Genomic DNA, 19,850 nt, shown 5'->3' with positions numbered 1-19,850 from the left:
TATATACCGCTTCACAGTGCTTCGCAGCCTTCTCTAAACGTTTTACAGTGTCAGCCTCTTGCCCACAACAATCTGGGTCCTCCTTTTACCCACCTCAGAAGGATGGATGGCTGAGTCAACCTTGAGCCGGTCAGGATCGAACTCCTGGCTGGGGGCAGATTTAGCCTGCAATACTGCATTCTAACCACTGTGAACCATGGAAGGAAGGGAGGGAGGAAGGGGGGAGGGAGGGAGGAAGGAAGGAAGGGCAATAGCACTTAGACTTATATACCGCTTCACAATGCTTGACAGCCCTCTCTAAGTGGTTTACACAGTCAGCTTTTTGCCCCCAATCTGGGTCCTCATTTGACCCACCTCGGAAAGATGGAAGGCTGAGTCAACTTTGAGCCGGTCAGGATCAAACTCCAGACTGTGGCAGAACCCTAATCCTAACCGACCTCGGAAGATGAAAGGCTGAGTCAACCTTGAGCCTGGTGAGAATTGAACTGCCAAATTGCAGGCAGCTGGCAGTCAGCAGAAGTAGCCTGCAGTACTGCATTCTAACCACTGGGCCACTGTGGCTCTTATGTGGCAAGCAATGTCATAAAATGGGGCAAAACTCACTTAGCAACATACATTTTGTACTCAATTGTAGTTGTAAGTCAAGGACTAGCTGTCGTCTTCTTCAGTGCAGAAGCCCCCAAGCTTTTGGGCACCAGGGACTGATTCCGTGGAAAAAGGGTTTTGCGTGGACTGGAGGCGCTGTGCTTTTGCATGCTACCTGCATCCCATGGATGGGGCTTTGCTTGTTTGCGTGGCCCGGTTGCTGGCATGCCATGGACCGGTGCCCGTCCACAGAGCAGGAGGGCTGGACACCTCTGCTTTAATGGCCTTCAATGAAAACTCACAAGGGTGAAAGTACTTAATAGGTTATAAATGTAAGCTTGCAAAAAAGCTGATTTTCTAAGACACACATTAATGGTGAAAATCATGGCCAAAATAAGCTGGCCAGCGTGCGCATACGCACTGGAGTTGGCAGGGCAAGGCCTCGTGTGCCCTCAGAAATGGCACTGCGTGCCACAGGTTCGCCATCACGGCCATAGACCATTTCTGACCGTTGGCAGTCTCTTCCTGAAAGCCTCCAGTGATGAAGCTCCCACAACTTCAGAGTTGGAAGGGACCTTGTAGGTCATCTAGTCCAACCCCCCACCCCGCCCAAGCAGGAGATGCTACACCATTTCTGACAAATGGCAATCCAGTGTCTTCTTGAAAGTCTCAAGTGATGAAGCTCAACGTCTGAAGGCAACTCCTGTTCCTTTGGTTGATTGTTCTCACTGTCAGAAAGTTCCTCCTTATTTCCAGGTTGAATCTCTCCTTGATCAGTTTCCATCCATTATTCCTTGTCTCCAGCCCCCTAATCATCTTTGAATTCCAGAAAAATCTTACAGTGAATGCAGCTCCTGTTCTTTGTGGATGCTTCGTTTGATTCTTCCTTGTTTAGTCCTCCATTCCCCTTCAGTGTTACATAGTCACTGAGCATGCTAAAATATGTGAAGACAAGCTCTGTTCATACAGACTTATCTGGGTTTTTAAAACATGTGCTGCTGTATCCAGAGTTCTGAAATTAAAGCCAACCTGTGAACATTACAAATGGTTCTCAACTCCATTGAAAAATCTTTGCTTATATAATAGCAGCCATTGGAATGACTTTATTTGAGAGAGATTCCACCTGGAAATATGGAGACATTTCCTGACAGTGAGAACAATCAACCAAAGGAACAGAAGTTGCCTTCAGACTTTGTGGGAGCTTCATCACTTGAGACTTTCAAGAAGACACTGGATTGCCATTTGTCAGAAATGGTGTAGCATCTCCTGCTTGGGTGGGGTTGGGGGTTGGACTAGATGACCTACAAGGTCCCTTCCAACTCTGTTAATCTGTTAACCTTACATCTGAATGAAAAGCCTCTTTAAAATTAGAGAGCCAAGAGCGTTTGTTTCTAATTTGGCTCCCTGTGTCAGCCAAGCCCAGCCTGGTTTTTTCGTTTGCAAGTTGACTTTAAAATTAAGCCGATCAGGCAATTCAGCGTTAAACAAGGTAGCAAGTTCCTAACGGTACAATTTGTTCTTTGTGAAACATGCTTTTATGAACAGACCTGCTGTTCCTCCCTCTCTTTGCTGAACTCCTGCGGGAAAATGATCCAGATCCAAAATTGCTGCAGTGTAAACAGAGGCACGAGCCGTTACCCTTCCCTTAAATAAACCCCCCTGTGATTTTCCTCCCCGTCCCGTTATTATTTGGCTGGTTTTTTTCCATGCATCTTTTTTTCCATGCAACATTGGGAGCCCCAAAGGTCCTAACCGGAAGCCTCATGTTCAATTCTGGAACTGACTGGAAGTTCAGTTCCCTCACCATAGAGTTTCCTCCTAGCACGGCATACTTTTTCCTCTACCTGTCCTAACCGAAAGCCCTATCAATTGTGTAGACAACTGGAAAACCCTCCCCTTGCCATAGAGTCTTCTCCTGGCGCACTGTGCTTCTCTCCCCCCCCTCTCCACCGGAAGCTCCTCTCAAAATTGTGGTGCCTACCGGTGACGGAGCTGTAGCAGAGGGAGGAAAGAGCCACATGTGGCTCCAGAGCCGCAGTTTGCCTGACCCCTGCCCTAGACTGATAGCTATTTTGTTACAGATGAACTCTGAAATGTCTTTTTTTCTTTTGTTGCATTAATATTAGAGTGGAAGCATTGAAAATAGATACAGGTACAGATTAAGAGAGTTGGAAGGGACCTTGTAGGTCATCTAGTCTAACCCTCCACCCAAGCAGGAGACCCTACACCAGCGATGGCGAACCTTTTTCGGCTCGCATGCCACAAGTGGGGGTAGCGCAGGGGGGTCGTGTGCGGGCGCGCAGCACCCATAATGCAACACGTGACACCCCCCCCCAGTGTGCATGCGCGCACAACACGCGACCCCCCATTTTTACATGTTTTTTTCGCCCTCCCCAGCCTCCAGAGGCTTTATAGGAGCCTGGGGAGGGCGAAAAGAGCCTCCCCCGCCCCCCCAGAGGCCCTCCGGAGGCTTCAGGGACCGTCCGGAGGCTTCCCTGAAGCCTTCGGAACGCTTAAAACCACCCCCCCGAGCAAACCGGAAGTGACTTCCGGGTTGCTCGGTGGGTCGTTTTAAGCGTTCCGAAGGCTTCAGGGATCGTCTGGAGGCTTCCCTGACGCCTTCAGAGCGCTTAAAACCACCCTCCGAGCAGGAGCCATTGGAGCTGCCACCAGACTCCGACAGCGAGGGTCCCCATGAGTCAGCTCTGGAGGATGTGGAGGACCCTGGACAGGGTTCCGACTCCGAGCAGGGATCAGAGAGGCTGGTTGGCCACCAGGAGGCGCCAGAGCCATGGAGCAGTGGTGAAAGCCAAAGGGAGTGTGCTCCAGACGTCATGCCTTGGAGCAGTGGGGAGGAGACAAGGGAGTGGCTTCTGGATGCCCAGCAATGGAGAGCTGATAGACGTAGAGAACAGCTACGCATTTGCAAGAGATGATTGGATTCAGATGATCGTAATCAGGCTCCTCTCAAGGCTATTTAAGAAAGGACTTTCTGAAAGTTGTTTTGCAGGAATCAACTTATCATTAGAGTTGGAGAAGCTCTCAAATCTGTGTCATACCTTGGCAGGCTGGATTGCTGCCAAGATGTTATCTGGACCTCGGCAGGCTGGATTGCTGCCAATGTGTTATCTGTACCTGGATTGCTGCCAAGGTTTAAACTGTATGTAAATAAAATATCTTGCAGAGACCTTGTTTTGGAGTGCTTTGGTATACGAGAAGGGGGGGTCAGAACAGCAACCTGTAGTTCTGGAGCCTCATGTGCCTCTTTCGTCTCTTTGCTGTGGCTCCCTGTTGCTCAAAATATGTGTCGCAACCTGCCAATGTGCAACACCCGCTGGCAAGAGATTTATTGAGCTTTTCAACCCCCTCTAGGCCAACTATGGTTAAATCCAAGAAAAGAAAAGTTTCAGAAGAAAAGCAAAATGTTTAATTCAACTACATATGGTAGTTTTGTGGCCACTCAGGAAATAGTCAGGCACGGGAAGGCGTTTCTGTGGCTCCGGGTGTTTTCTTTTTTGTGGGAAACGGGTCCAAATGGCTCTTTGAGTGTTTAAGGTTGCCGTCCCCTGTTCTAGATCAACCCCCTGGCCAAGGCCGGAGTTCCTACACCATCTGAGATAAGTGGTCGTCCAAACATTTCTTGAAAGCCTCGTCAATGGAACATCCACAGCTCTGTTCTTCCTTTGCTTAGTCGTTCTCACAGTTAGGAAAGTTCTCCTTATTTCCAGATTGGATTGCCTTCTGATGAGCTTCTACTCATTACTGCTTGTCCTATCCTCGTAGGCATAGGAGAATATCCCCCAGGATGGAGGCTATTTATCTCTACGGAGAATAAATCAAGCTTTTCTTCCATGTGACAGCCCTTCAACTATTAGAAGACTTCTATCGTGTCTCCCCTCAGCCTTCTCTCCATTACGCTAAGCATATCTAGTCCCTTGTACAATACATCCTGCAGACCCCATATCATTTTAGAACAGGGGTCTTCAAACTTGGCAACTTTAAGACTTGTGGACTTCAACTCCCAGAATTCTCCAGCCAGCAGAGCTTTAAGTCTTGTGGACTTCAACTCCCAGAATTCTCCAGCCAGCTATGGGAGAATTCTGGGAGTTGAAGTCCACAAGTGTTAAAGTTGCCAAGTTTGGGGACCCCTGTTTTAGAAGCTCTTCTCCTAGGACTCTTTCTAGGGTGTCTGCATCTTTCTTGTGTTGTTGTGACCAGAATTGGACGCAGTATCCCAAAAATGGCCTCACCAGTGTGGAATAAAGTGGTACCATCCCATGACCTTGATGCTATCCCTCTGTTGATGCCGCCAAGGAGTGAGTTGGCACACTGCGGACTCCGCCTCAAGCGGTGGTCCACCAGGACACCTAGATCTTTGAGGTGCATATTAATTGACAGACCCCCTACTGTAATTTGGGGTCTGCCCATTAATGAGGTGAAGCTGGGAAGGGATCACAGACGAACAGAGAGTCATAACGTCTCAGAGCGATTGCCAACCCTTCAATGTTTTGCAAGGATGCTGAATAAATAAATAGCCTGAATGGATCCATGGTTCCTGGTGTAATTTTAGAACTGCTTCCCCAGGAATGCCCAGAATAAATAGGTGATATTTGCAACGCTGTTCTCTATGTGTGCAGAGCAAGGGCTGCCAAAGCTTTTTCTGTACTAACTGTGTCAATAAATTGGGCTTGAGTGGGAAGATGGCATGGAACACATTGGGAGTGCAGGCAAGAGCTGGTAGAAGATGGTTGTGATTGGCATAAACATGGCGTTCGTGAGCCATCCTTCTATGCCAGGGATGATTATGATGATTTTGATGATTTTTACTGTTTATGTGTTTATTTGGAGCAGTGTTTCTCAACCTTGGCATCGTGAAAAAAGTGTGGACTTCAACCTCTATTCCGTCCTCTCCTCCCCTCTCCTCTCCTCCCCTCCCCTCCCCTCCCCTTCCCTCCTGTCCTGTCCTGTCCTGTCCTGTCCTGTCCCATTTCATCCCATCCCATTCTATTCCATTCCATTCTTACTGCCATAAGGGGTAAGACCAGAGTACCCCTGCCTCCCCTCCCACCCACCCACACCCACCCACCTATCTTTCACCACTGCATATGGGGAAGAAAAGGAGCTGTGGGAAACACTGCTGTTCCTGTTTTGGCAACATCTGGGACTCTGGGAACACTTTTCTATGTCTCCTAGTCGATCTAGATGTTAATCGTATACATGGTTTTCTTGACATTCAAGGCTTAATGGGAGCCATATTGCCGTGCCCTCTGAAATCTTCCCAATAGGAGGGGAACCCCGGGGAGGCCCATCATGGGCATTCCAAGAAATTCAGCCTGTGGGGTGGGAGGGGTGGCTCTCTCAGTTACCAAGATCTTCCAAGTGGTTCCATGTTGTTGGTAATTCTTTTAGTTCCAGGATGGACTGAGTCAAGCTGGCTGAAAGACCTTCAATTACTCCGTTAAGGATCAGTCCAAACCCTGAGAAATCTTGCTTTAAGAGACATGGGGAAAATGGGAGTCCTATTCTTAAATGTAGTTACAAAATGATCATCATTTCTATTAATGGCATCATTTGTGTAATATCTGCAAATCAGATGAAATATGCTAATATGTTATAATATAATAATAATAATATTCATTAGCTCGAAATAGATCTATACTAGTCTCCCTTTATTTATTTATCAGTACAAATACAACACAAATATAAAAAGGCAACATTAAAAATAAAAATATGGTTTTCTGCCTGCATGGTCTTCTGTGATGAGCTGAAGGACAGAAAGAGGGAGTAGTGACCTTCCTCCCATATTTAGGCATACCAGGGGTTGTAACACAAACACACACACACACACACACACACACACACACACACACACACACACACACACACACACACACACACACACACACACACACACACACATATATATATATATATATATATATATATATATATATATATATATATATATATATATATATAATTAACATTAGTAATAATAATATGTTAAAATATGCTGACTCAAATACTTCAGTTGCATTAGACATTAACCATGTCTAAAAGTCTGTAGAGATTCTCAGCCATCCAAGTCTTGGTTGTCCCCAAGGTGTTTTTTTTTTCAGGAGGCAACTGGACTTCCTGGTTTTTTGTTTTGAAGATGTTTTGCTTCTCATCCAAGAAGCTTCTTCAGCTCTGACAGGAAGGATAGTAGGGAAGGGATCTGCAAGGAATAGAAATCCTTCCATTCCCCACCATCCTGTCAGAGCTGAAGAAGCCTCTTGGATGAGAAGCAAAATGTCTTCAAAGGAAAAAAAAACAAGAAAGTCCAGTTGCCTCCTGAAAAAAGCACCTTGGGGACAACCAAGACCTAGATGGCTGAGAATCTCTACAGACTTTGAGCTGTACAATTTGGGATGGACACCCTTTGAATGGTGTGAGAGAAGGAATGGATTTCCAGAGGAAAAATGCCCAACTGCAGAAACCAGGAGTACCACTCAGGTGACCCTGAGGAGACAGATAAACCTCCAAGTGCTTCAAGGACCCTCTCAAAGGATGCAAATGACCAGCTGTCTGCAAGGAACGTAAATCCTTCCATTCCTCACCATCCAGTCAGAGCGGAAGAAGTTTCTTGGATGAGAAGCGAAACGTCTTCAAAAGAAAAAAGAAATGAGAAAGTCCTGTTGCCTCCTGAAAAAAAGCACCTTGGGGACATTAGAAATGGTGTTTTCAAATGGTCATCTGGACTCCCTACCCATGCAAAGTTTTCTGTATCACCTACTTCCACTGGACCCCAGTTTCTCCATCCAAAATCCACTGAGTGGAATCCATGAAACTCAGGCGCTACACTTTTCTCCCTTTAGGATTTGCCGATGCTTAAAAACATACTAGGTCAGTGATGGCTAACCTTTTTGTTGTTGGGTGCCAAAAATGCAAGCGCGGACGTGTGATAGCGCATATGCGTGCTGGCACCCATAATGCAAAGCGCATCTCTACATGTGCATGCACACACAAACCCCCCCACATACACGGTTGCACTGCCAGTGCGCTGCTCACCATCAAGCTGAGCTTAGTATTTCCTCCAGGGGGGCTGGGGGAGGGCGTTTTCACCCTCCCCAGGCTCCAGGAAAACCTCCGTAAACTGGGGAGGGCGAAAACGGACACCCCGGCTCTCCGGAGAGGCTGAAAATCAGCTGGCTGGCATGCACATGTGGTCTGGAGCTGACATAGGGCAATGACTCATGTGCCCGCAGAGATGGCTCCTATGATGCCATAGGTTCACCATCATGGGACTAGGTTGTTTGGCCTCTTAAGGAATGAATTGTAAGAACACCAGCTTCCTACCTGGTGACTGGAATGGCTTTGGTGACCTCTGGGGTTTGATAGAATTTAGGCACTGGGGAAACATCAGCTCCTAATGCTTTATCACTTATTTTACGGAATTATATTATGTCCTGCAGATTCATCTCAGGACAATTTGGCTAATTGTCCTTCAGATAATTCATAACTGGTTACTACCTACGTATAAATGAGCAATAAAGCAACAAAGATGATTAGGGGACTGGAGACTAAAACATATGAAGAACGGTTGCAGGAACTGGGTATGCCTAGTTTAATGAAAAGAAGGACTAGGGGAGACATGATAGCAGTGTTCCAATATCTCAGGGGTTGCCACAAAGAAGAGGGAGTCAAGCTATTCTCCAAGGCACCTGAGGGCAGGACAAGAAGCAATGGGTGGAAACTAATCAAGGAGAGAAGCAACTTAGAACTGAGGAGAAATTTCCTGGCAGTTTAGAACAATTAATCAGTGGAACAGAAATTGCCTCCAGAAGTTGTGAATGCTCCAACACTGGAAGTCTTTAAGAAGATGTTGGAAAGCCATTTGTCTTAAACAGTATAGGGTTTCCTGCCTAGGCAGGGGGTTGGACTAGAAGACCTCCAAGGTCCCTTCCAACTCTGCTATTGTATAAGCAAAGTTAAAATGTAAAGGCAATTGTGCAGAGACTCTGAGAGTACCAGAAGAGGTGACAGCTTGATGACAGGCGGCTAAACTCGATGGCCTCCCTCCAACATTGGAAGTTTTTAACAAGAGATTGGATAACCATTTGTCTCAAAATGGTAGAGGATTTCCTGCCTAAGCAGGGGGTTGGACTAGAAGACCTCTAAGGACCTCTCCAACTTTTGTAATTCCATCCTATAATAGCTTAAGAGGTGTCCTAGTGGGCCACCACTTAAGTGCAAGCCAGCAGTGTACAGCACCTGCCGAAAAGGCCAATCAACAAAGGGATGGCATCAAGATCAAGTGACGTGTCAATGCTGCTTGGACTGCTTCAATAAGTCCATGCTTGGAATACTGTGTTCAGTTTTGGCCTTGGCAAAAAAAAAATGATGTTAAGACTCTAGAAACTCAAGTGCAGAGAAGAGTGACAAGAGTTTATGGGGCTGGAGACTAAATTGTATGATGCACGGTTGACAGAACTGGGAATCTCTGGTCTACCAAAGATTAGGATTAGGAGTGACAATTCTCTTCTACTACTTGAGGGGTTGTCACATTAGAGCAAAAACACAAGTGGTTTGGGAAGAGAAAGGAACACACTGGCTGAGCTCCAGGAAATTTGGTATGCATTTTCTCCTTACTGATTGGATGCATCTCAATACAATACAATACAATAGCAGAGTTGGAAGGGACCTTGGAGGTCTTCTAGTCCAACCCCCTGCCTAGGCAGGAAACCCTATACCGTTTCAGACAAATGGCTATCAAACATCTTCTTAAAGACTTCCAGTGTTGGGGCATTCACAACTTCTGGAGGCAAGCTGTTCCACTGATTAATTGTTCTAACTGTCAGGAAGTTTCTCCTCAGTTCTAAGTTGCTTCTCTCCTTGATTAGTTTCCACCCATTGCTTCTTGTTCTACCCTCAGGTGCCTTGGAAAATAGTTTGACTCCCTCTTCTTTGTGGCAACCCCTGAGATATTGGAAGACTGCTATCATGTTTCCCCTAGTCCTTCTTTCCATTAAACTAGACATAACCAGTTCCTGCAACCGTTCTTCATATGTTTTAGTCTCCAGTCCCCTAATCATCTTTGTTGCTCTTCTCTGCACTCTTTCTAGAGTCTTCACATCTTTTTTACATCGTGGCGACCAGAACTGAATGCAGTATTCCAAGTGTGGCCTTACCAAGTCATTATAAAGTGGTATCAACCCTTCACGTGATCTTGATTCTATCCCTCTATTTATGCAGCCTAGAACTGTGTTGGCTTTTTTGGCAGCTGCTGCACACGGCTGGCTCATATTTAAATGGTTGTCCACTAGAACTCCAAGATCCCTTTCACAGTTACTACTACTGAGCAAGGTGCCACCTATACTGTACCTGTGTATTCCGTTTTTGTTGCCTAAATGTAGAACCTTACTCTTTTCACCATTGAATTTCATTTTATTAGATAGTACCCAATGTTCAAGTTTGTCAAGATCCTTCTGTATCTTTATCCTGCCTTCTGGAGTGTTGGCTATTCCTGCCAGTTTGGTGTCATCTGCAAATTTGATGAGTTCCCCATTTATTCCCTCATCCAAATCATTGATGAAGATGTTGAGGATACACATCTTCTGTGTATCGTTTCTGTGCTTTGAGTAAAACAGCAGCAAGCCCACCTATTTTGTCTTTTTCCCTCCCTCTTTCTTTCTCTCTTTCTCTCTTTCTCATTCCCTTTCTCTTTCTTTTTCATTCCCTTTCTCTTTCTCTCTCTTTCTTTCTCTCTCTCTCCCTCTCCCTGCCTCCCTTTCCTTCTCTCTCTCTTTCTTTCTCTCCCTCCCTCTCTCCCTCCCTCTTGTTTACTTTCTCACTCCCGTTCTCTTTCTTTTTCACTCCCTTTCTCTCTCTCTCTTTCGTTCTTTCTCTCTCTCCCTCTCCTTGCCTCCCTCTCCTTCTCCCTTTCTCTCTCTCCCTCTCCTTGCTTCCCTTTCCTTCTCTTTTTCTCTCTTTCTTTCTCTCTCTCCCTCCCTCCCTTGTTCGCTTTCTCACTTTCTCACTCCCTTTCTCTCTCTCTCTCTCTCTCTCTTTCTTTCTCTCTCCCTCTCCTTCTTCCTGCCTCCCTTTCCCTCTCTCTTTCCTCTTTCTCTCTTTGTTTCTCTCCCTCCCTCCCTCCCTCACACCCTGCCTGCCTGCCTCTCTCTCTCTCTCTCTCACTCACACACATACACACACTTTGGCCCAGCTGCCCTCGGAGGCTAACTCAAACCAGTCCGTGCTGGGCTGGGAGTGGGGGGGCCGGCAGCCCCTGTCCCTGACCCCGAGTGCAGGGCCTCGGCAGTGCTCCATGACCCCTCAGCTTGTTCCGTCCTGCCCCTCTGTCAGCGGAAGGAAGGATGCGGTCTTTTGTCCCGAGGGAATTCCATCCAGCCCAAAACCAATAGAAAGCAACAAGATGATTAATTCCAGCTATGCTAATAAAGGCGCTGCATTCGTTCCAGTGTTCGGCAGAGGGAGGGGAGGCCCTTCTCTTGCGCCTACTCTTCCCTCTCAATTGTTTTTGCTTTGCTTTCCTTATTTTCTGCTGCAAACCATTTAAAGATGTGTTGCGTCTCTTCCAATTATCATTGGTCTCTTCAACCTTCTTTGCTTTGCTGTCAGAGGATTGGAGAATGTTTAGAAGTATAATTTGTGTTCGATGCGCTAAAATGCCTAAATCCTCAGCCTTTGTTATTTGGCTCCTGATTTCTCTACTGTGTGTCTGTCTTCCTTCCTCTCTCATCTGCTTTCCAAGGTGAAAAATCTTGGGGACAATCCACCATTCCCAAAAGCAGCAGGTGGGTAGCAATGGGCAGGTATTGTGACAAGATGCTTTTTTGATAGCGTGAAAAGTGGTCTTAAGTCACTTTTTTCAGGGCTGTTGTAACTTGGAACGGTCCCTAAATGAACTGTGTTATAAGTCAAGGAGATTTATGTTTCTCAAGCATAGCGACATGCCTGACTGGGGAATTCTGGGAGTTGAAGTCCACACGTCTTAATAACACCAAATTTGAGGAACGCGGTCTTAGAATGTAAAGAACAATCTGTCAGCAAGGATCTCAGACTTCCTCTCAATGCTGGTAGTCCTAAGAGGCCCTTGAAAAAGAGCTACAGCATTCGCCACAAAAAAAGAATATCAAAATAAAAATGGATATAAATAAACACAAAATGGACTTACTGAAAAAAGAGGAATTAACAAAAAAAATTAGAGGAGCTAAACAGAACTATTTTCAAAATGCTAATAAACCAGGCAGATGGTTGGCGTACAAATTGAAAAAAGAAAGACAATCAAAGAAAATATTGCAATTAAAAAACAATCAAGGGCAAATTTGCTATGGAATGGTAGAGAAGAAGAAAATTATACAAGATTACTATGGTAAGCTGTATGAACAAGAGAATCTAGAAGAGTGAGGAGTTAAACAATACTTACAAGAAATCAGTCTTCCCCAGATACCTAAAGAAATGGATGCAATATTAGAAAATAGAATAACTCTGATGGAATTAACTGAAGCACTTAAAAAACAAAATAACGGTAAGGCTCCAGGCCCAGATGGGCTGCCTGCAGAATTCTATAAGACTTTTTCAAGATTTGTTGTCCATTCCACTATTGGAAGTTATGAACGAGGCGATGTCAGAGAGTAGGATACCCAAATCATGGTCAGAGGCATATATTACGCTCCTACCCAAAGAGGAGGCTGATTTATCACAAATTAAGAACTATAGACCCATCTCCTTGCTGAATTCAGACTATAAATTATTTGCTTCGATACTAGCAGAAAGACTTTAAAAATATTTAAATGGTTTTATTCACCCCGACCAAAATGGGTTTTTTTTAACCAAAAAGACAAATTAAAAATAACATGAGAATAATTTTGAATATATTGGAGTATTATGAGGCGCACCCTGAAAAAAAAAAGGCTTTGATCTTCTTAGATGCCCAAAAAGCATTTGACAACGTGAACTGGCAATTTATGTTCTTACAATTGGAACAGATGAATTTTGGTAAGAAATTCACACCAGCCATTCGAACTATATACTATAAACAAACAGCAAAGATAATGATAAATGGAGAATTGACGGATTTCATTGAAATAAAGAAAGGTACAAGACAGGGCTGCCCATTATCACCCTTACTCTTTGTGTTAACATTAGAAGTATTAAATAGAAAGATCAGAGAAGAAAAAGAAATAAAAGGAATGAAAATCAAAAAAGAAGAATATAAATTACAAGCATTTGCAGATGACTTGGTTTTTATTCTCGAGGATCCACTTGAAACGGCACCTAAATTGATTGAGAGAATAGAGGAATATGGGAATGTAGCTGGTTTGAAAATAAATCAAGACAAAGTGAAAATTTTGACAAAGAATATAACATCGAGACAAAAGGAAGAATTGGCAGAAGCATTGGAGATCCAAGTTACAAACAAGGTTAAATATTTAGGGATATATTTAACTGCAAGATGTAGCGCTCTTAAGGAGAATAATTATTATAAACTTAAGCAACAGATTGCGTCTGCTCTAACGAAATGGGAAAATTTATAATTATCAATGATAGGGAGAATTTCTACAATCAAAATGAACATTTTACCTAGAATTTTATATCTGTTCCAGACAATGCCAATTAGACTAAGGAATTTTTTTGGGATGAATTAAATAAAATAGTTTTGAAGTTCATCTGGCAGGGGAAAAAAGCAAGAATAAAATTAAAGTCGTTACAAGATGCTAGATCAAGAGGAGGCATGGGCCTACCCAATTGGGAATTATATCACCAGGCAACTAGCTTGATGTGGGTTAAGGAGTGGATAACACTAAGGAATTCTAGATTATTGACTCTAGAAGGACGTGACTTATTGTTGAGATGGCATGCTTTTTTATGGTATAAAGGTTAAACCCTAAAACATAGGGTTATTTCAGAAGACATTACCTAAGGGAAGCTTTGTTATTGAATTGGGAGAAGATTGAAAAACAATATTACTTAAAAATACTATTTTGGCTATCAACTATTGAAGCCTTTTCATATCAAATAATATACAAAAAGGAACAAACGGTTAGATAAGTTGAAATTTTGAATGCAGAGGGTAAACTCAAATCTATGCAAGAGCTGAAACAAGAAGGAATAGAAATGAATTGGTTTTCATATGTGCAAATACAATCTAGATATGACAAAGACTGCAAAATGGAAGGCTTTTACAATAAAAAAACTGAGTTAGATGAAATTTTGACAGGTACTGATGAAAAAGTAATTTAAAAACTATATGGACATTAACTAGAGGTTAAGCTAAAAGAAGAACAAGTTAAAGAACCTATGATAGCTTGGGGAAAAAAAATTGGACATGGGATTGAACTAGAGAAATGGGAGAAATTGTGGTCCCAAAATTATAAAATGTCAATGTCAACAGCTTATAAGGAAAACTTGTATAAGATGTTTTACAGGTGGCATCTACCCCCAATGAGAATAGCAAGAATGTTCAAAAACAAATCGGAAAAGTGTGTACAGGTATAAATTTAAAAAAAACCATACAAACAATAGTACACATAGCTAAAATTAGATTAAATAGCCCCTGTACAAATTTATAAAAATTAAAAACTTAGACCATAAAACCAATAATAAAAATTTAAAAATAAAACTGAGGTGGGAAAGCTGGAATTAGGCCAGGCCGGCTAGCTGAAACAGGTGGGTTTTGAGTTTCTGGCGGAAGGAGGGGAGGTCCGTAGTCATTCTAATGTCAGGGGGAAGGTCATTCCAGAGGGTCGGGCCCATCACAGAGAAGGCCCTTCCCCTAGGCATTGCCCACTGGCACAGCCTAGTGGACGGCACCCGGAGGAGTCCCTCTCTGTGTGAGCGAATCGGCCGAAGGGATGTATGGGGCAGGATACGATCCCGCAAATAACTAGGTCCTGTGCCATGGAGCGCCTTGAAGATGATGGTCAACACCTTGAAACGCACCCGAAAAGCCACAGGCAGCCAGTGTAGCCCGCGCAGGAGAGGTGTTACGTGGGAGTAGCTAAAGACTCCCGAAATTGCCCGCGCGGCCGCATTCTGAACCAGCTGCAGCCTTCGGGTGCATCTCAAGGGGAGCCCCATGTAGAGAGCGTTGCAGTAGTCTAGCCGGGACGTCACAAGCGCATGAGTGACTGTGCGACTGTGCGACATATGGTGGACTAAACGCTATTGGACTAAAATCCACATGTGGTTGGAAAAAATGACACAGAAACGTATAGACTTTAAACCAGAGACTCTTTTATTGAGTATTATACCAGATACATACAATAAAGACTTGAAATACTTGATCGTAAATATTTTAACGGCAGCCAAAATTGTATTTGCAAAAAATTGGAAAAATGAGAAAATACCAACCAGGAGGAAGTTATTCGAAAAACAATGGAATGTGTTGAAATGAGTAAATGGACATTTGAAATCAGAGAACAAGAGGATGAACAATTTTTTAAGATTTGGGACTTGTTTTATCAATGGATACAATTACCACGATCTTGAATTGTAATAATAGAATGTGACAGGAGATATTATAAAGACATTACTTTTATATAGATTTTATAGATTTATAACAATGTAATGGAATATTGGTATATATATGAATTGAATATATTCATTCTATAGATTTATAACAAAGTAATGGAATATTGGTATATAAATGAATTGAATATTTATAATATCTTGTTTAAAATGAAGAAATAATAATTGTAGTTGATTATATGAGATACAATGATAAAGGTGTATTTATATATATTTGATAGATATTTCATGATTTTACAATTGAAAGTAATGATATATAAATAATCATTATATATACATATATAGATATATATAGATTATATAGATATATAGATAGATAGATGGATAGATAGATAGATAGATGATAGATAGATAGATAGATAGATAGATAGATAGAGATAGATATAGATGATATAGATATAGATATTGCAAGAAATATTAAAATAAGATTGATGATACCATAAAGATATGTTATTACTTAATAGATTTACAATGATGTAACAGATAGTTAGCATATATATGAATTTAATCTTTAGAATACATGTTTAAAAGGAAGAAATTATAAGAGTAAATTGAATATATGATTTACAATGGTAATCAATGTATTAACATATAGTGGGTTGATAACTACTGATTTTATATGCAATTGAAAGCGGTGATGCACAAATGTTTGTGACCAAACAACATGCTAAATAGATACGTAATTGATGATATATTTTTAATGTATGTTTTTGTTGTTTTAAAATAAAAAAATATTTTTTTAAAAAAAATACTGGTAGTCCTCAATTTAGGACCATAATCGAGCCCAACATTTATGTTGCTATTTGTTCAGTCAATTTTGCCCCATTTTACGGCCTTTCCTTGCCACATTTGTTAAGTGAATCATTGCAGTGGTTAAATTAGTAACGTGGACATTAAATGAATCTGGCTGGGATCTCCCCATTGACTGCTTGTCAGAAGGTCACAAAAGGGGATCAGGTGACCCCTGGGACACTGCAGTCGTCATAAATACAAGTCAGATGCCAAGCATCCGGATTTTGATCACCTGATCCTGGTGTCAGGCCTGCAGCCATCTTTTCTTTTGCATTCTATTCTTCTATTGTTCTACTATGCATTTTCTATTGTGGGAAAATGAGAGGGGGGGTTGTAGGAGTGAGATGCTATGTAGCCATAACAAAATTCTTTCTAGAAAGCCAAGGTCATCCTTTGCCTTTGCACCACTGCACCTGACTGGAACTGGATGGGAGGAACTGCCAGCATGGCAGTGGGAGATTGGACCATGTGATGGACTTGTGGGTGTGGGGGCAAGATCTTGAACTTTCAACTAGGTGAGGACAGTTGTAAGTGTGAAAAACGGTTATAACTCACATTATGACCGTGTTTCGGTGCCTTTGCAGCTTGGAACGGTGACTAAACAAACGGTTGTAAGTCAAGGACTACCTGTACATCTTTAGAAGGGGCCAGTTGGGGTCTTCAACTAACCCCTTCTAGTTGGGGTGGATTGTGTAGCCTCAGTTGTCCGTTCTTCAGCAGACATCGCAATGCTGGAAGCCGCTGGCTGTCCGCCGGTTACAAAACAGGTGTGAATCCAGAGGAGCTGAAACCAGATCTGGGTAGGAAGTGGCTGCAGCAGGCGCTGAAAGCATCAGCTCCTCTCTGCAGGCGTCTCAGCCAAGCGGCAGGCCTGTCAAAGCTCAGGTGTCGGTGTTGTTGAGCTCGCACAGCACCCCAAGCCAGGCTTCAGGCTTGGCCGTTGTGGAAACCTGGCCCTTGCCTGAAGACGTTGTTTGAAGTATCCAAGCTAATCAAGGGTTAACTAAGGGGAAATTAATCAAGGAGAGAGGCAACCTGGAACTAAGGAGAAACTTCCATCCTTCTGGGGTAAAATGGGGACCCAGATTGCTGGGGGCAAGAGGCTGACTCTGTAAACCGCTTAGAGTGGGCTGTAAAAACACTGTGAAATGGTATATAAACCTAAGAATAGAATAGAATAGAATAGAACAGAATAGAACAGAGAATCAGGAATAGAATAGAATAGAATAGAGAATCAAGAATAGAATAGAATAGAGAATCAGGAATAGAATAGAAAAGAAAAGAAAATTAGTAATAGAATAGAATAGAGAATCAGGAATAAAATAGAATAGAATGAATAGAATAGAATATCAGGAATAGAATAGAATAGAGAATCAGGAATAGAATAGAATAGAGAATCAGGAATAGAATAGAATAGAATAGAATAGAGAATCAGGAATAGAAAAGAAAAGAAAAGAAAATTAGGAATAGAATAGAATAGAATAGAGAATCAGGAATAAAATAGAATAGAATGAATAGAATAGAATAGAATGGAATAGAATATCAGGAATAGAATAGAATAGAGAATCAGGAATAGAATAGAATAGAGAATCAGGAATAGAATAGAATAGAAAATTAGGAATAGAATAGAATAGAATAGAATAGAGAATCGGGAATAGAATAGAATAGAATTATTTATTTGTCAAGTGTGGTTGGACACACAAGGAATTTGTCTTTGGTACATATGCACTCAGTGTACATAAGGAGAATTTTAAAAAATCATCAAGAATAAAAAGATACAACACTTAGTTATAGTCATAGGTTACTAATAAGCTATCAAACCCTACTAGGAAACAATAAAAACAATATAAATTGAAAGATACAAGCAACATGGTTATAATCATAAGTGGGAAGAGATAAGTACTAGGAAGGATGAGAAGAAGAATAGTAGTACAGTCTTAGTAGGTAATATGACAATGTTGTGGGAATTAGTTGTTTAGCAGAGTGATGGCATTCGGGGAGAAAACTGTCCTTGTGCCTAGTTGTTCTGGTGTGCAGTGCTCTATAGCATCATTTCGAGGGTAGAAGTTGAAACAATTTACGTCCAGGATGCAAGGGATCTGTAGATACTTTCACAGGCCTCTTTTTGACCCATGCTGTATATACAGGTCCTCAATGGAAGGCAGGTTGGTAGCCATTGTTTTTTCTGCAGTTCTAATTATCCGTTGAAGTCTGTGTTTGTCTTGTTTGGTTGCAGAGCCAAACCAGACAGTCATGGAGGTGCAGATTGAATGCTATTAAGATTGTGCTTTTGAGAAGGAGGGGGGAGGGGAGGAAGGAAGGAAGGAAGGAAGGAAGGAAGGAAGGAAGGAAGGAAGGAAGGATGGATGGATTTAATGGCTCAAAGTTGATTCAGCCTTCCATCCTTCCAAGGTTGGTAAAATGAAGACCAAGATAGTTGGGGGCAAGAGGCTGACTCTGTAAATGCTTAGAGTGGTCTGTAAAAGCCCTGTGAAGCATCATATCAATCTAAGTGCTATTGCTACCTTCTTGTTTTCTCTCTTCCAGACCCAGCCGGTTCCCAACCCTGTGGCCTATTTTATGCACCGGTCGCCCGGATGGTTCCATGCATTTGAGACCCTCTTCAACCATTTCATTGAGCTGGTTGTGCCCTTCTTTGTCTTCCTGGGGCGGCGCATGTGTATGGCCCATGGCATCCTTCAGATCCTCTTCCAGGTAAGAGCATAGGAAGGATCCTCGCTTTGGGCTCTTCAGTTAACCTTTTTCTAGATTCTGTCCACCTAAAAAGAAAACTTGATTCCCCCATCTGCTATATAACGGGTAGTCCTTGACTTATGACCACAATTGAGCCCGGAATTTATGTTGCTAGGTGAAAAATTTGTTCAGTGAGTTTTGCCCCATTTTACGACTTTTCTTGCCACATTTCTTAAGTGAGTCACTACAGTTCTTGTTAAGTTAGTAACATGGTTGTTAAGCGACTCTCCCATTGACTTTGCTTGTCAGAAAGTCTCAAAAAACTGGAACCGTCACATACATGAACGAGTTGTCAAGCATCTGAATTTTGCTGCATTTTTCAACAGCCAAAAGTATGAAAAATGGTCATGTCACTTTATTCAGTGCTGTTTGTCAGAGTTTGTTGCAGCAATCACATTCAGAAAGCACACATAGGTAACTGTTCTGACCCCCCTCTCCACACCTGTGAATAAACCAGAACACAGGCCTGGCTGTTTGCCACTGTTTAATTACTGAGATAACAAATCCTTTGGCTGAGGGCCCAGACAACTCACGTTCAATAAAACAGCCCAGATAATTCAAAGGAAGCCACGCAGATAGTCCAAACGAGCAGACATGGCTAGAATACATAGATTTTCTTAATTACTAATTCGAACAGTTGTTTCCTGTAAATGTCCCCTCCCAACACCTCACCTATAATCTCTCTTGGGAGGGGCCAATCCACAGCCACCTGTGCTTAATCATCTTCTGTGAGTCTGCCTATGGAGTTGCTGCTTCCGTTTCTCAGCCCTTCTCAATCTGGCATCAGGGACAAACTGCATTTGATCCTCCCCACTGCTCCATGCCTCAGGCACCTCCTGGTGGCCAGCCAGCCTCTCTGGACCCTGCTCTGAGTCTAAACCCTGCACAGGGTCCTCCTCATTGTCCAGGGCAGACTCATATGGTTCCTCGCTATCCGAGTCCATCAGCAGCTCAACCGGATCCTGCTGGGCCACAACAGGTAACTGATTCAGCAGGATTTGTTAACTTCTCTTTATATACATAATAACCCACGAGACATATATACAATACCAAGAGTGGTTCTTCCAATGTGGTAGAAAGTACAAACAAACACAGGCAGAGGATAGAACAGTTTCCAGTTTCAGTTCTAGCAGCAGACTACTTTTGGGGCTTTTGCACAGACTCAGAGATGCATAGCTAAGCCATGC

At 42.8% G+C, this 19,850-nt stretch overlaps 1 protein-coding gene across 3 annotated transcripts in view; it reads left to right on the top strand.

The window, feature by feature from the left end:
- LOC309398798 (lipase maturation factor 1-like) overlaps positions 1 to 19,850 on the top strand; it is a 156,291-nt gene that overhangs the window by 80,328 nt on the left and 56,113 nt on the right. For all 3 annotated transcript variants that reach the window (XM_081966014.1, XM_081966013.1, XM_081966015.1), the window contains exon 4: positions 18,457 to 18,624. In XM_081966014.1, coding sequence (XP_081822140.1) covers positions 18,457 to 18,624 — 168 coding nt within the window. The remainder of the gene's footprint in view (positions 1 to 18,456; positions 18,625 to 19,850) is intronic.

Source organism: Natrix helvetica, assembly GCF_964273705.1.
Source record: "Natrix helvetica genome assembly, chromosome: 13".
Classification (NCBI taxonomy): Eukaryota; Metazoa; Chordata; class Lepidosauria; order Squamata; family Natricidae; genus Natrix; species Natrix helvetica.
Note: the sequence above shows the minus strand (reverse complement) of the source record. Positions and strands in the feature narration are given on the sequence as shown.